Source organism: Panthera tigris, chromosome A3 (genome assembly GCF_018350195.1).
Source record: "Panthera tigris isolate Pti1 chromosome A3, P.tigris_Pti1_mat1.1, whole genome shotgun sequence".
NCBI classification, from domain to species: Eukaryota; Metazoa; Chordata; class Mammalia; order Carnivora; family Felidae; genus Panthera; species Panthera tigris.
This window is the reverse complement of record NC_056662.1, coordinates 99,666,855-99,681,789: the sequence shown is the minus strand read 5'-3', so window position 1 is coordinate 99,681,789 and position 14,935 is coordinate 99,666,855. Positions and strand designations below refer to the sequence as shown.

Genomic DNA, 14,935 nt, shown 5'->3' with positions numbered 1-14,935 from the left:
TAGCAAACATCCTAAAGAATGACTTGGCCATTATCAAACAGCCAAACAGTGAGACTGTTTTATCTCTTTTCCTCTTAAGAAACAAAACAAAACAGAACCAGCTTCTCTTCTATTTCCCATGGTGGTGGTGGGGGGGGCAATCATTTGACTTTGTCTGTCGCCTTTCCCCAGGGCCCTGCACGTGTGCACGCACGTGCGCATGCACGCACACACACACACACACACACACACACACTGATTCTCATTTGAAAAATCCCATCCCTGTTCTCCATGATGTAGGCATGCTCTGGACAGTTCACAAATGCCCAGTAGTTGTGACATCTGGACACAGGGAAGGATCTGGTCCTCACGTCTGCACGTTAGGACCATGCTAACTCTGGGTTAGCTATTCTGCAGGAATCTGGGTACGGGCCTCTGATGAGTGCGTTCATTCATTTGTTGGTTCATTCCTTCAGCAAGTAGTTAAGTACTTCTTACATGCTAGGCACTGTTTTAGGTTCTGAGGTTATAGCAGAGAACACAATTACCAGAACCTCTTTTCTAGGAAGCTTATGTTTTAGTGGGGAGAGCAGACAACAGGCAAATATGTCTGAGTCCTAAAGAGTACTGTAAAGTAAAGCAGGGGTGAATAACAGGGCTTAGGGGTGGGGATGCTCTTTTACAAGGAAGGTGACTTTTGAATAAAGAACAGAATAAAGATGGTGAGGGAGAGAGCCATCTGGAGGCCTGGCAGAGACAAATGAAGACCCTGAGGTGGGGTGGGGGTGGAAACAAGAGACCTCTAGGCTGAAGGGGAGTGAGGAGGGAGGGGAGTATAAGAGAGAGGTAGGGAGGGGAAGAAGGTTATGGATTTGACCCTGCAAGAGGTGCTGCTCTCTTGACATCTTTGTCATGTTAGTAAAATCTTGGAGAAACACCATGTGTAGTTTCTGGGCATGTTCGAGTTTTGGAGAATGTTTATGTATTCCAAGGACTCAATTAATTGCCTTAGCACCTTTAAACATGTAAAAAGCCAGCAACTAAGTGAAAGTAATGGTGTATTCTCAGCCTTAGAGGAATGCTGGTTGATTAGCAGATTAAAAAGCACACCTCGGAATCATTGTGCTTGCATTTAAAAAAAAATTTTTTTTAACGTTTATTTTTGAGACAGAGAGCATGAATGGGGGAGGGTCAGAGAGAGAAGGAGACACAGAATCTGAAACAGGCTCCAGGCTCTGAGCTGTCATCACAGAGCCCGATGCAGGGCTCAAACTCACAGACTGCGAGATCATGACCTGAGCCGAAGTCGGATGCTTAACTGAGCCACCCAGGCACCCCTGAAGTGCTTGCATTTTGGTTGGTGGGCAAAACTAGTAGAGTGCGGATGCATTCATGGAGCAACACTTTTATTTTTCATTTCAGTAGACAGGTCCTCGTAACTGCACGGTTTGTAGGAGGACCTGAAAATCTTTAGGCTGAAATCTGTTGTTAATTACAGCTTACCAGAGAGCAGAGTTTCTCAAAGTACCACACCCACATAACTCAGGGGAACTTGCTTAAAATGCACATTTGGTGTCCTTGCCTGTTCCTAGCAGGTGGGAAATTCTGGAGATGAGGTCTGGGAATCTCCATACTTTACAGCCTTTTCCAGTGGTTCTTGTGCATGCTCAGGTTGGAGAACCATTGGCCAAGACAGTGGTGGAGGCATTGATTATTTATTTCTTCTTCTTCTTATTTACTTACACAATAGATGTTCATTACTAACAGTTCTGGAGGCTGGAAACCCAAGATCAAAACACTGACAGATCCTGTGTCTGGTGAGAGCCCTTTCCTGGTTCACAGATAACCATCTTTCCATATCCTCACCTGGTGGAAGGCACTGGTCATTTCAGTTGAATGAATCGTAGAAGACAGGAGATGATTGGGTGTGGTCTCAGCACCAGAGCTCTTCCAGCACTTCCTTTGTGGTCTTGATATTGTGGGTGAAATTTCACATTCCTAAAAGACAAGTAAGACACTACCTACCCAGTAGAAACAGGGCAGGACGGTGTAGAGGGAGTTTTCCCCCTTGGGTGGAGGGAGTGGAATGGGATAAAGGTGCTTTGCTTTGATCGTATGGATCCAGGAATGAGTGTGGCCCTTCCATCCCCATGTACACCTGGAACTCGCATACCCTGCAGGCTGGTGCTCTGCCCTGGCTGCTGCGTGAATGCAGGCCTGTGCCTGTCTGTTGGCTTACACATTGCACAGGTGAGAACACTATCACTTATCTTGATGAATCCAGTTTCTTGAGACCATGCAATGCGAACCAAATATTAAAAATATTAGATCCTGAAACTCAAGTATCTTCGACTTTTAGTCCACAGTCTTTGGTTTTCCGTTTTTGCGGTGAGTTTAGTTACCCTCAATACTTTAGGAATATGGCAGTGTTGGAATGTTCATACAGACAGTGATTTTATCCCAATGGATAGAGTTTTGCCCCCCAGGGGACATTTGGCAATGTCTGGAGACAGTTTTGATTGTCACAGCTGGGAGAGATCAGCAGGACCAGAGATGCTAGTGGCATCTGGGGAGCAGAGGCTAGGGACGCTGCTACACATCCTACACAAGACAGCCTCCCACAACAAAGAATCACCCAGCCCCAAATGTCAGTAGTGCTGAGCTGAAGAAACCCCGCAAAAGATCAGTTGCATGCCTCTTATCTGTGTTGTGTCTTAGGATACTTTTTTTTTTAAGTTTATTTAGTGTGTGTGTGTGTGTGTGTGTGTGTGAGAGAGAGAGAGAGAGAGAGAGAGAGAGAGAGAGAGAGAACACTCAACAAGTGGGGCGGGAGGGGGCGGGCAGAGAGAGGGAGAGACAGAATCCCAAGTAAGCTCTGGGACATCAGCACAGAGCCTGATGTGGGGCTTGAACTCAGTAACCATGAGCTCATGACCTGAGCCAAGACCAAGAGACAGATGCTTAACCGACTGTGCCACCCATGCACCCCATGTCTTAGGATTCCAAGTGAGCTTTCATACAAACAGAAAGTTCCACAGCTAAAACTGGTTTGGAATTACGTAGATTGTCTGCCTGGGTGGACAGGAGGACAGGTTGACTTCTGGAATCAGTAGGAGAAAAGTAACATGTCACGCAGCACTCTGGAAGCCATAGATAAGGCCCCGGACTAGAGTACTCTTGAGCTTTTCTGACAAAACCGCCGTTCCCCTACCTGCAGCTGCCTCTCCCTGTGGGGTGGGGGTAGGAGCGAGTTTAGTGTAGAACTTCACTGGTCCCTGCTGCTGCCCTGGGCCCCCAGCCCTGCCGCTTTTGCCCTGTGCCCACGTTTGGGCTTTGACGAGACAGCCCAGGAGTCAGCTCTGTGACTCGACCCTGTCTGTGTGTGTGCTGAGTGGCAGGTGCCGTGCTTCTAAACAGCCTCCTTGCTCCCACGGCCCTCCCCACACCACTATGGATACAGTCTTGTCATCACTTCCCTCCACCTTGGGTTTCTAGAAAGTGGGGACTCATTCCAGACTCCATCTGTCATGTCGTCTCTGCATGCCCACAGAATCGATGAAATGAACGTTTAGAAATCACCCCTTTTGTGTGTGGGCACCCATTATTACTTGTTTAGGATAAAGCAATATAAAGTGCATTTTGTTCAGGACCTCTCAGGCTGCTTTCTTAAATAATCAGACTTCAGAGTGCTTTGAACCCAGGCTTGGAATTGTCATGTCAGGGTTACTGATTTTGCTCAATATTTCCTTTTGTGATTTCCAGCAGTATTTCCTGTGTTCCTTCCCTTCCTCCCTGACCCCTTGAAGGTGGGCTTACCAAGGTTAAGAAGGCTCTGCACTGTGTTCTTCCCCTCCGGGATCTTATCTCTTTAGAGCAGTCTTAACTGCTACCTTTATCGAAATGTCCCCGGATCTTATCTGTTGTGGCACATCCTACTATTGATGGTTACAGATCCCCTGTTTCCTTCCTTACTGACAGAACCCTAATTTTGTTTGGGGAAGCCTCTGGCCCAGCTTGTAAAGTTCCTGGCTAACTTCGCAGCCGGGGGTAGCCACGTGATGCCCTTCCCGTTCTGGCCAAAGAGATATAAATGAGAGACAAACAGATGTAAATGGAAGCCTGTCGGTTTCTAGTTTCCGGGGAAGGTTTCCCTCGCCTGATATAGGTGCTTCCCCTTCCTTTGCATCTCGTCCCTCTTCTCCTTCCTGCCTGGACTGTGGAATGGAGGTTGGCCACGTATGAATGCTGGAGGAACAGAAGCTTGGGGCGGGGGGGGGGGGGGGGTGGCATTGCATCAGCCTGGCCTGCTTGCCCCTAGATTTCTGGTTCTGTGAGAGAACGAAACCTGACTTGGCTAAAAGCCATGATACCCAGGATTCTGTTACATGCAGCCAAGGGCACCCCCTGACTGATATTCCAGGGCCCCAAGCCTGGGTTCTCAGTTGTAACAAGACATATCAGCCTGGTGGCCCACAGGCGTCTGAGACTCAGCAGGGCCAAACTGACCTTTGTGTCCCCATAGCTTCCATCCTTGTGACCTTTCTCTATAGAGAGCTCCACCATCCTCCCCATCACTTGAGCTGTCTTCCCTCCTGCCTGCTAAGCACATCTGGTCTATCCCAAGCCTTGTCGGTGCTGCAGCCGAAGCCCTTCTTCTCCCCATTGCTGCTGCCATCTTTGCTGAGGCACCCAGGATCTGCGGCTGGGAATGCTGGGCTGGCTCCCCACCAGCCTCTGGTCTCAGGCTCTCCACCCCTTCCCCTGCTATCCTTGCTGCTTCCCCATTGATTTTCCTCCACATTTCATGACGCTTCTTGAATAAAGTCCTCAAGGGCTTCTTGTGATTGTCCATGACCTTCTGCAGTCTTCCATATGACCTCATGGTGTGTCTTAGGTTGGGTTCCATAGAAGCAGAGCCTGAAACAGGACTCAGGGGCCCCTGGTTCATTGAGGGGGCTGCCAGGAGAAAGGGGTGAGGTTGGGGTGGGGGGAGAGACAGGGAAAGGAGCTGAGCACAGCTGTGGTCCCAGCTGATTCCAGGCGTTCTCCCGGAGGCACGAGGGCTGGTCTTTTGTACCTCCTCAATCAATTGGGTGGGGCTGTAGTACACATCTGCTAAGTGGGGGCAGATGCGTGCTGTTGGCAGCGGGCATTCACAGCTGATCTGTGGCCCCAGCCCTTGGGTGTCCAACAGGACCACAATATTGCCTTAACTCCTGCCTGCACCCCACCCCCACCCCATGCCAGTCATTTGCTGTTCCCCAAACTAACCAGGCCTCTGCCCTTTGCTCATTCCAATCCTTCTGCCCATAGAGTGCCTCTTCCCTCCCTGCCCAGCCCCTCTGCTGCGCCCCCTGCCCGTGCTGTGCATTCTCCTGGGCACCCCAAAGCTGTCTTTTCCCCAAGGACAGGCTTCCTGCCTCGTCTTCTGTTCTCCTTTATCAAGTAGAAGCCTTCATCTCAAACACAAAACCCAAACACGATCTAAGTGACTATTTTCTCAACTTTCCCTGGATGGTACATACCTTATACCAGTCTTGTTAAAGGAGAGAAGTTAATTTATTCCATACTGTGGATGCCTGAGGGTTTAACCGTCTCGGACCCAGTGGGGAGGGCTGGCTGCCAGGGTGGATGTTGTGTTGAGCCTCCAGCCAAATTTCCACCTGTCTCCAGGTCATCTTTGTCTAGTTGTTTATCATCTCAAATTCACCACATCATCACAAAACTACAAAAATTGACTCCCATCCCTGTCTTTCCATAACTGGGATGCAGCTTTATGCTTGCTCACTTATCACGGCTGATTGCCTTCCTTTTATCATTTCTCAGTAGATCTCTGTCCTGTCCCTTCTTCCTGCTCCTCACCAGGGCAGGCCTCGGGCTCCCCTTTCATCTGGACAGCAGCGAGCACTCAGTATCCTGCCTCGCTGTCCCTCGGTGGGCAACCTAGCATGCAGCTGTGAAGTCCTGTGCTCCCAGAATCCTCCCACCTTAAAAGGCATGTTCTTTCAGCTGCTGCCATATTAACATCTAAGCTGTACCTGTTCTCCTTTCCAGGCAGTGCACTCCAGCCATGTTGGCTTACTCACCTCAAATTCACATTTTTGTTTATAACAGTCTGTGCCTTGGCATGCCTTCATTATTAAAATGAAAAACACTTCACATATTCACATACGTTCCCTTCCTAAAGCACCCCAGGTGGAAGGGCATGGACTTGGAGGTGGATAGATGTAGGTTGGAATTCTTGGCCCCTTATCCACGTATGACCTTTGGCAGGTTAAATGCATCGCAGTCCAATGAAGGGGGTGTTTTTAGGATTTGGTGATATTGTGTGTAGGCTTTACCTCCCAATAAATACGAATGCCCTGTCCACTCTTGTACCAGTAGTTGTCTATATTGGTAATTTGGCAGTTCCTCATGTCCTGCTTTGTGGTGTCTGTTCTAATCTTGTCTTGAATGGTTAATTTTTCATTCTGAAAATGTTAGTGCCATTTCTACAAATAGACTGAAAACCTGGGCCTGGCCCTTTATCCATCAGGGCCTTAATAAGAATTATTTCTTCACCAGGCATGTAAACATTTGAGAAGGGTATGTTATGTTTTTATGTGTGAGTAGAAATACATAATTTTGAAAGCCAAGACTTTTCTGCATAAAGATGCTTAGCAAAGCCATGATATGGAGGCTCTTATCCCAGCAGTTTGGGTGGGAAGAGGGCCAGACTTATGAGCCCTGGACCCTAGCACTTAGGAGGAGGCAGTAGGGGAAGAGCTGCCCACGAAGGGGGCGGGGAAGGAGAACAGGAGGGACAGAAGACAGGCAATCCGTTGGTGGTGGCCTGCCAACAGAAGTCCTTGGGCGAGTGCCTGAAACCACCATCACCTCTGAAACTCTCATAAGAAACCAAGTATTTGTTCAATAAGTACGTATTAGGTGCCTATTGTGTGCCTCTTACCATTCTAGGCACTGTGAATTCAGTGGTGAGCAAAGTGAAGACCCCTGCTTCCTTGCAGTCTGTACTCTGGTGGGGGAGACAGGAGACATATGTATATTAAAAGGGAAAAAAATGTATAAATAACATGTCTCCTGTAGTAAGTGTTCCAAAGACCAAATAAAGCATGCACATAGGAATCAACATAGGCAGTTTTGGTAAGTAGGGCATATCTGTAGTAGTTTCATTATTCTAGACTAAGCAGTCTTCATGTTACGTAAATGAATTGACTCGAGCGGAGGGTTCCGATCACCAAAGTGAGTTCAGTCTGTGTGTGCACGTGCACAGGTTAGCAGGGGTGGCTTTCGTGTGGGGCAGTGTTCGTGACACTCTGCTTCTCCAGCTGATGCTGGTGAGTGCGAGCCCTCAGAAGCTCTAGGAATACTGCAGTCATCCTTCATTCATCTGTTGATTTCACTCACCAGTTTTTTGAAGACCCTTGATGCTCAAGTAGAGCCAGGCATGCGGCTTCCACACGGTGGCAGGGGGAGCTCAGACCACCAGGACTTGCTGAGTGTCAATGTTCTTCGTTTTGCTTCTGCATAAATATATATTTTTCCCAACTCAGCAGACCCCCCCCCCACAAAATATAGTAACTTAGAAACTTACAGTTCCTACTACTTTTTTTTTTTTTTTGACTTTAAGTGCTTCATTTATGATATAGTGTCTCCAACACACTAAAAGATGCTTCAGGGTTCCTAAAAATATTTTTCATTTGAGTGGTTTTCAAATTTCTTTTCATCCTAGGGGAAGGACCCTTCCTCCCGCCATGAAAATGTCTTTAAGTTTGCAGAGATTAAAACGGTAATGCACAGAATGCAAAATGAAAAATAAACTTATCCACAATTGTTGATTATGATCGAGAAGCCCTGGAGATCGATCGGGGCTGGGAATGAAAGAGAGAAGCCTAAGGGGAAGGTTTGCAGCTTGGGTGGTTGAGTGGATGGTGCATCTTCAAAATAATGTGAAGAATAGAGGCAATGCCAGGTTCTGCTCTGTACTGTTGTCTGAGATGAAGACCGTAGGCAGGTTGTTGGACACATAGTCTGAGCTTGGGTGACAGGTCTGCACAGGGAGTTGGGTCTAGGGGTTACTCCCTTGAGGACATGGGTTAAAGGCTGGTGGTGGAATCTGGTGGTATTCAGAGAGGAGATTGTGCTGGGGGTGGAGACCAGGACCCTGGAGCCATAAGATGTGCATGTGGGAGTTCAAGGGAAGATTTAAGAAGTTTTAAAGGAGGTGTGTTTCCAAGGTATCCGAGGCATGGTGTGTAGACTGGTTGAAGGGAGATAGACGGGCTGGAAACAGCTTGGCCGTCGCAGGGAGCAGTGACAGTGAGGGGCCAGTGACCAGTGAGCACTGAGCATTGAGAGGTTCTGCAGGTTGAGAAAGGGTTTGGAGGAGTATGTGAGGGGCTTCAAGAGGATGTTGTTTCTCCAGAGATACCAGGAAGGGGAATGGAATCGACTCCATGATAGGGCTGGAGCCAAAACTGTGGCTGGAAGTGAGGGTGACCAAAAGGCACAAGAGCCTTAAAGCCCCAACAGATGAAGCATATCAGATGAGACTGGGTGCCTGTAAGTTCCCTTTCTGTGGGATAATAGTAGCAACAGCCAGCAAGTACATGGTGCTTATGATGTGCAATCACTTTCTCCATGTGAATTCTATGAAGTCGGTAATATTGCTACACCGATTTTACAGATGAGGAAACGGAGCTGCAGGAGTTACAGTGATTTGCCCAAAGTTTCCCCACTGGTAGGTGGAGGATCTGAGCCCAGGTGTCAGGCTGTAAATACTATGTTCTCATACTCCTTCTCATGAGGTCCTCTCCAGTATGATTAGAAAAAAACAAAACAGCTTTTTTTTTTTTTTGAGCATATGAGCAGGACTAGACCTGCTGTCACCCCCAGAGTCCCTCCTTTCCTTGAACAATCCCACTTTCCTGAAAGTGGCACGAGAGCATCATCTGATATACTAGTCACTGTCCAGCAGGAAGCCAGAAACGATGTTGATGCTTCTGGCAGGGAGGGTTTTCATGCAGGGGATTGATCACAAAGACATCGGCAGGCCTGGAGATAGCAAAGTGCGAGAGAAGTGTCAGCCAGAGATCAGGAAGCTTCTGTCACCCGGGGCTGAGGCTTGTACTTGTCACAAAGCTTCTGGAGATGCCATCACTTCTCTCAAATAGAAACCGCAGACACTGGATGCCCACTGATGCTGTGGAGTCACATGTAGTCGCCCTCCCTTGCCTGTGACTGTCACCACCCCTGTCAGAACCTGCACTGTGTCAGGGGACCGGAAAGGTTGCTTCCTCCTCTTGTCTTCCAGTCTTCTACCAGGACATCCCCCAATCACAGCTCAGCAGGAAGCTGGCTGGCCACAGTCTGAGGAAGGAAATTCACAGGCTTACAGCCTGCGGGGCAGTGCTGTCCAGCACACCAGTGACAGGCAGAGGTGGAGACCCGCTTCTCTCTGACACTGCGGTCTCTGGGTTTGCTGGAGGTCCACCTTGATGCAAATCATGTGTCATTCTGGTTGTAAAAACAGAGACATCTTAGAATGTCTGTTTTATATACATATAGGTTCCAGGTAGCCTGCTGGTTCCCACCACTTGGCTGGCCATGCATTTGAGTAACCTCAAGTTGTGGTGTTTAAAAATGTTCCAGGGTCTCAGTTGTTCTTCAGGAAGGGTTTACTAGTGAGGTCCTTGGCACTGTTTTTTGAAACTCTTCAGAAAGATACTTGTCTACAAAAATCCTGCACCGTAGTGCTACACAGTTAAAATTAGAACTGATGGAGAGATTGTTTCTAGTGGCAGAAAGATTAAATACTTGAATGTCAGTTTGATAAAAGATTTTGTTCAGAGGAAATGACACAACTTGAATGGAAATGAAGTGTATAATGAGATATAACTGTCTCTTGGCCAAATGACTATAATAAAGATATTATTTCTTAAATTAATATATAAATTTATCATAATAGCATAATATAATAGGTGCCTATATTAGTTGAGATATGACTTCACTTTTAATTAACAATATCTTAAGCAAGACAGAAGTTTAGTTCTCCACCTTATAACAGCCCAGAGGCAGGCAGTCCCAGGTAGAATGCCCATGGGGCTGTCCAGGAACCCAGGCCCCTTCTCTGTTGTTGCTTCACCATCCCTTGGTGACGTGCTCTCTGTGTGGTCCAGAGTGGCTCATCATGTGTCAGTATTTCAGTCAGCAGGAAAAGAGATAAAGGTGTATGCCAAGGAATACACCCTGGAAGTTATACAAGTCACTTTTGCTCATATCTCATTGGCTAGAACTTAGTCACAAGGCCATACCTAATTCCAAGGGAGGCTGGGAAATGTAGTCTTCGTGTTGGGAGGCCATGCACCCTAGCTAAAAATCCAGAGTTCTACCGAGTTGTCAGGAAGGGGAAAACTGATATGGGAGGGGGAGGGAGGAGAATGTATTGATTTCTACTATAGTACCCCTTGGAATATTATTTAGAAATTGAAAATTTGAGAATAAAATTAATTCAAAAGAATAAGTAGGCAAGCATACCCAAGAACATATAACTTTTTAAGAAAAGTGTCTTTTAAAATTGCCATATTTTCTTTTTTTTGTTAGTGTAACGCTTTTGTTGTTTTAAATATAACATTCCCGGGGCGCCTGGGTGGCTCAGTCGGTTAAGCATCTGACTTCAGCTCAGGTCACGATCTCACGGTCCGTGAGTTCGAGCCCCGCGTCAGGCTCTGGGCTGATGGCTCAGAGCCTGGAGCCTGCTTCCGATTCTGTGTCTCCCTCTCTCTCTGCCCCTCCCCCGTTCATGCTCTGTCTCTGTCCCAAAAATAAATAAACATTAAAAAAAAAAAATTTAAATATAACATTTCCTCTTTTTATATATATATATTTATATATATATAAAACACTTCCTCTTTGAACTTTTATTATAGAAAACTTCAGATGTACAAAAGCATTAGAGTATTGAGAATGGTTTAATGAGCCCCATGTGTCTAGTGCCCAGCTTTGACACTTAATCCGTTTAATTAATTAACTAAAAAAAATTTTTTTTGAGGGAGAAAGAGAGTGTGACGAGTGAGTGGGAGAGGGAGAGAGAGGGAGAGGGAGAGCGAGAGCGAGAGATAGGGAGGGAGGGAGAGAGAATCTTAAGCAGGCTCCACACCTGCTTAACCCCAAAGCAGGGCTCAATCTCATGACCCTGGAATTGTGACTTGAGCCAAAATCAAGAGTCGGTTGTCAACCGATTGAGCCATCCACACGCCCCAATACTTAATCAGTTTAAAGCTAGAGTTGCCTTATCTATCCCCGACCTCCACGCCTATCCCCTTCCTGATTTTTTTGAAGCAGATCTCATTTTTCCTGTTTCATCTGTAAATAGTTCTGTATGCACCTTTAAAAGGTAAAGGCTCTTTAAAAACTAATTAGACTTTTTATTTGGGGATAATTGTAGATTCGTGTGCAGTTGTAAAAAAATAATACAGAGGGGCGCCTGGGTGGCTTGGTCGGTTAAGCGTCCGACTTCGGCTCAGGTCATGATCTCACGGTCCGTGAGTTCGAGCCCCACGTCGGGCTCTGTGCTGACAGCTCGGAGCCTGGAGCCTGTTTCAGATTCTGTGTGTCCCTCTCTCTCTGCCCCTCCCCTGTTCATACTCTGTCTCTCTCTGTCTCAAAAATAAATAAACGTTAAAAAAATTATAAAAAAAAATAATAATACAGAGAGATCCCATGTACCGCTTACCCAGTTTCCCCCACCAGTAGCCTCTCGCAAAACCATAGTATAATATCACAGCTATGATATTGATAGGGATATAGTCAAGACACAGAATATTTACATCAACACAAGGATCCAACCACACCCACAACCCCTTTTCCATAACTCCTGACAACTACCAATCTGTTCTTCATTTCTGTAATTGTGACCTTTCAAGAATGTTATATACCTGGAATCATACAATATGTAAACTTTTAGTATTAGCTCAGCATAGTTACTTCTAGATTCATTCAAGTTGTTGGGTGTATCATTAATTCATTCTTTTTTATTGCTGAGTAGTATTCCATGCTATAGATGTACCCCCTAAAGGTCTTTGTAAACACAATTTGCCTCACTCTCCCTCTTTTCCCTCCTCCTGGCTGCTTCTCTCTTCACAGCAATGCCCAGTGAGTATAACTGTGTGAAACTGAGAAGTGATTGCTCAAGACCCTCTCTGCAATGGTACACCCGAGCTCAAAACAAGATGAGAAGACCCAACTTGTTGTTAAAAGACATCCTCAAGTAAGTATGAGCCCTCGGACCTTACGATTGCCCTGACTAGGTCAGCTGTGGGGAGCTGGGAGAAAAATGCAACAGGCCCTGAAGGATGGCTCTCGTACTTGGTCAGAAGATCATACAAAGGCACATTTGAGTAAGGATTCAGTGCACAGATGTCTGGATTTATGCATCAGGCTTTACTTAATGATAGGACAGTGCCAGCCAGGGAGGCACCATCCCGAGAGAGCAGCTCTTAAGTGCACAGCTCTCCCTGCCATTACGTGACCAAACAGGGCTTTTCCTCTTAGCTATTTTAAGTTAATCTAAAAATATGGCTAATTAAAGTCCTCTACAAGCTTCTGAAGAGCCTTAAATATTGAATACTAAAAAAGATGACCAGTGTTTCAGCCAGGTCACCCTTATATCCTAATATATGGTATAATTGTTAAAGGAGGGACCTGGCAGTTGCATTTGGTAAGCAGCCAAACCAAGTTGAAAATCACCCTTTTGAAAATACCACTAATTTAGGAGGTGTAGAAGGAGGAAGGTAGGAAAGGGAAATGTACATTAATATCTTCCAGCTACTTTTGACACCAACCGATATTTACTGAGGTCTGATATGCCTGGCACTGTGTTGGGTGCCGGCCTGTGGCTGCGAATGAGGTACACCTGGGCCAATGGCTGTTCACAGTGTGGGCGAGAGAGTCACAATGGGGAAGTACCATGCAGTGTCCTCAGGTCTGTAGGCATTGGGCCTGCTTTTTTGTTTTTTAATATTTGTTTATTTATTGAGAGAGTGTGCAAGCAGGGGAGGGGCAGAGAAAGAGGGAGACACAGAATCCGAAGCAGGCTCCAGGCTCCAAGCTGTCAGCACAGAGTCCAGCGCAGGGCTCAAACTCACGAACTGTGAGATCATGACCTGAGCCCAAGTTGGACGCTTAACCAACTGGAGCCACCCAGGTGCCCATGGGCCTGCTTTTAACACACTGTTCTTTTCCCTTCCCTTTTTCCTTTTTTTTTTTTTGTTTTTTTTGGTAATCAAGAAAAGGGATTACTACATGCATTGAATGTAATTCCTTTTTGGAGGGCTGGGGAGAGGAATAGGTAGGTAATACTGCATTCACAAGATTTAAAATTCAAAAGGTATTAAAAGTGCTCAGTAAAATATCTTCTCATTCCTGCTCCCCACTTAAAGATAACCAATATTATTTTGTATATATAAGAAATATTGTGTGTGTGTGTGTGTATGTGTGTGTGACCCACCCCCCATTTTTACACAGATGGTAACATCCTATTCATGTAACATTGTCCTCGATTCCAGGGAGAAATTAGGATGCTTGTCCAGGTTTTCTTGGGGGATCCTGTTGAAATAAGAATCAAGAAGTCTTGAACACACTTCCTAGCAATACTGTCCTGCATTATCCTCGTCAAATATTAAGAAATATTTAGCATCTGGTGTATATAGTATACTGTGCTAGATGCTGTATTTTTTAAAACTGCCCCTTTCTTTAGACAAGAGATCATTTTCCCCTTAAGGTTATTCTTTAACTTTGTTTTTTCAGTAACACAAATTATGTAAAACAGTGGTTCTTAAACTTTGGTTTAAACTTTTTTTTTTTACTGTTAGTTTATCAGTATCACTTGGGGAGCTTATTAAAAATGAGGTTTTGGGGGTGCCTGTGTGGCTTAGTCAGTTAAGCGTCTGACTCTTGATTTCAGCTCAGGTCATGATCTCACAGTTTGTGAGATCCAGCCCCACTGTTAGTGCAGAGCCTGCTTGGGATTCATTCTCTCTCTCTCCTTCTCTCGCACCCCTACTCTGTCTCAGCCCCTCCTCCCCTCAGCCCTTCTCTCTCTCTCTCTCTCTCTCTCAGAAAATAAACTTAAAAAAAAAAAAAAGAGGTCTCTAGAACCAGGACTAGCCTTAAATCTTTTATCCTAGTCCTGTGTGTGTATGTATGTGCATGTGTGTATTTTAAACTATACAATAATGTAAGTTTATCAGATCTTTAAAAGCAGTTTTTTGTAGATGGTCTTAAGGGTAGCTGGTGGTTCTGTCTCCCCTCAGTCAGCTTATCTCTGGGGGTAGAATCTTCGAAGCAATAATGAGGAGATTGTTCATTTTGCTTTCGTATTCTTTTAAGGGCTCCCAATATTTTCCGCCCATTTTTTATTGTGGTAAAATACACATCACATAACATAGAACTTACTGTCTTAACCATTTCTAAGTATACAGTTCAGTGATGGTAAATACCTTCACACTGTTGTGCAGCCATCACACCATCCACTGCAGAACCCTTTGCATCTTGTAAAACTGACACTCTACCCATTAAACACTAACCGCCCCCCCCTTCCTCCCTTCCCCCGACCCGGCCGCCACCACTCTTTCATTCTCTGTGATTTTTGACTACTCTGTGTACTTTATATAAGTGGAATCATACAGCATTTGGAAGACTGACAGTATTTTAAAATGGCAAAATATTGAAGCTGAGATTCTATAGCTCAGAAGATGTTACTTGTTTTTTTAAGACCAGTGGTCTGCATCGTGATTCATATTTTATTATGACATCTTTGCAGAAACAAGTTTTCTCTACTTTCACTTATAACAGAGAGTCATAAATGACTATCTTGTCAGGAAAATAAGAAATGGTGCCCTAAGTTGACCACTAAGGTCACCTTAAAGACTACTTTCATGCTGCATGGCAGACAGAC

At 45.7% G+C, this 14,935-nt stretch overlaps 1 protein-coding gene across 6 annotated transcripts in view; it reads left to right on the top strand.

The window, feature by feature from the left end:
- The window catches only part of ST3GAL5 (ST3 beta-galactoside alpha-2,3-sialyltransferase 5), a 50,793-nt gene that overhangs the window by 14,269 nt on the left and 21,589 nt on the right, over window positions 1-14,935 (top strand). For 5 of the 6 annotated variants that reach the window (XM_042981887.1, XM_042981892.1, XM_042981889.1 and 2 more), the window contains one exon: window positions 12,124-12,247. In XM_042981887.1, coding sequence (XP_042837821.1) covers window positions 12,124-12,247 — 124 coding nt within the window. Of the gene's footprint in view, window positions 1-7,709; window positions 7,769-12,123; window positions 12,248-14,935 lie in introns of those variants that run through there. The other variant, XM_042981888.1, reaches the window with a different exon arrangement.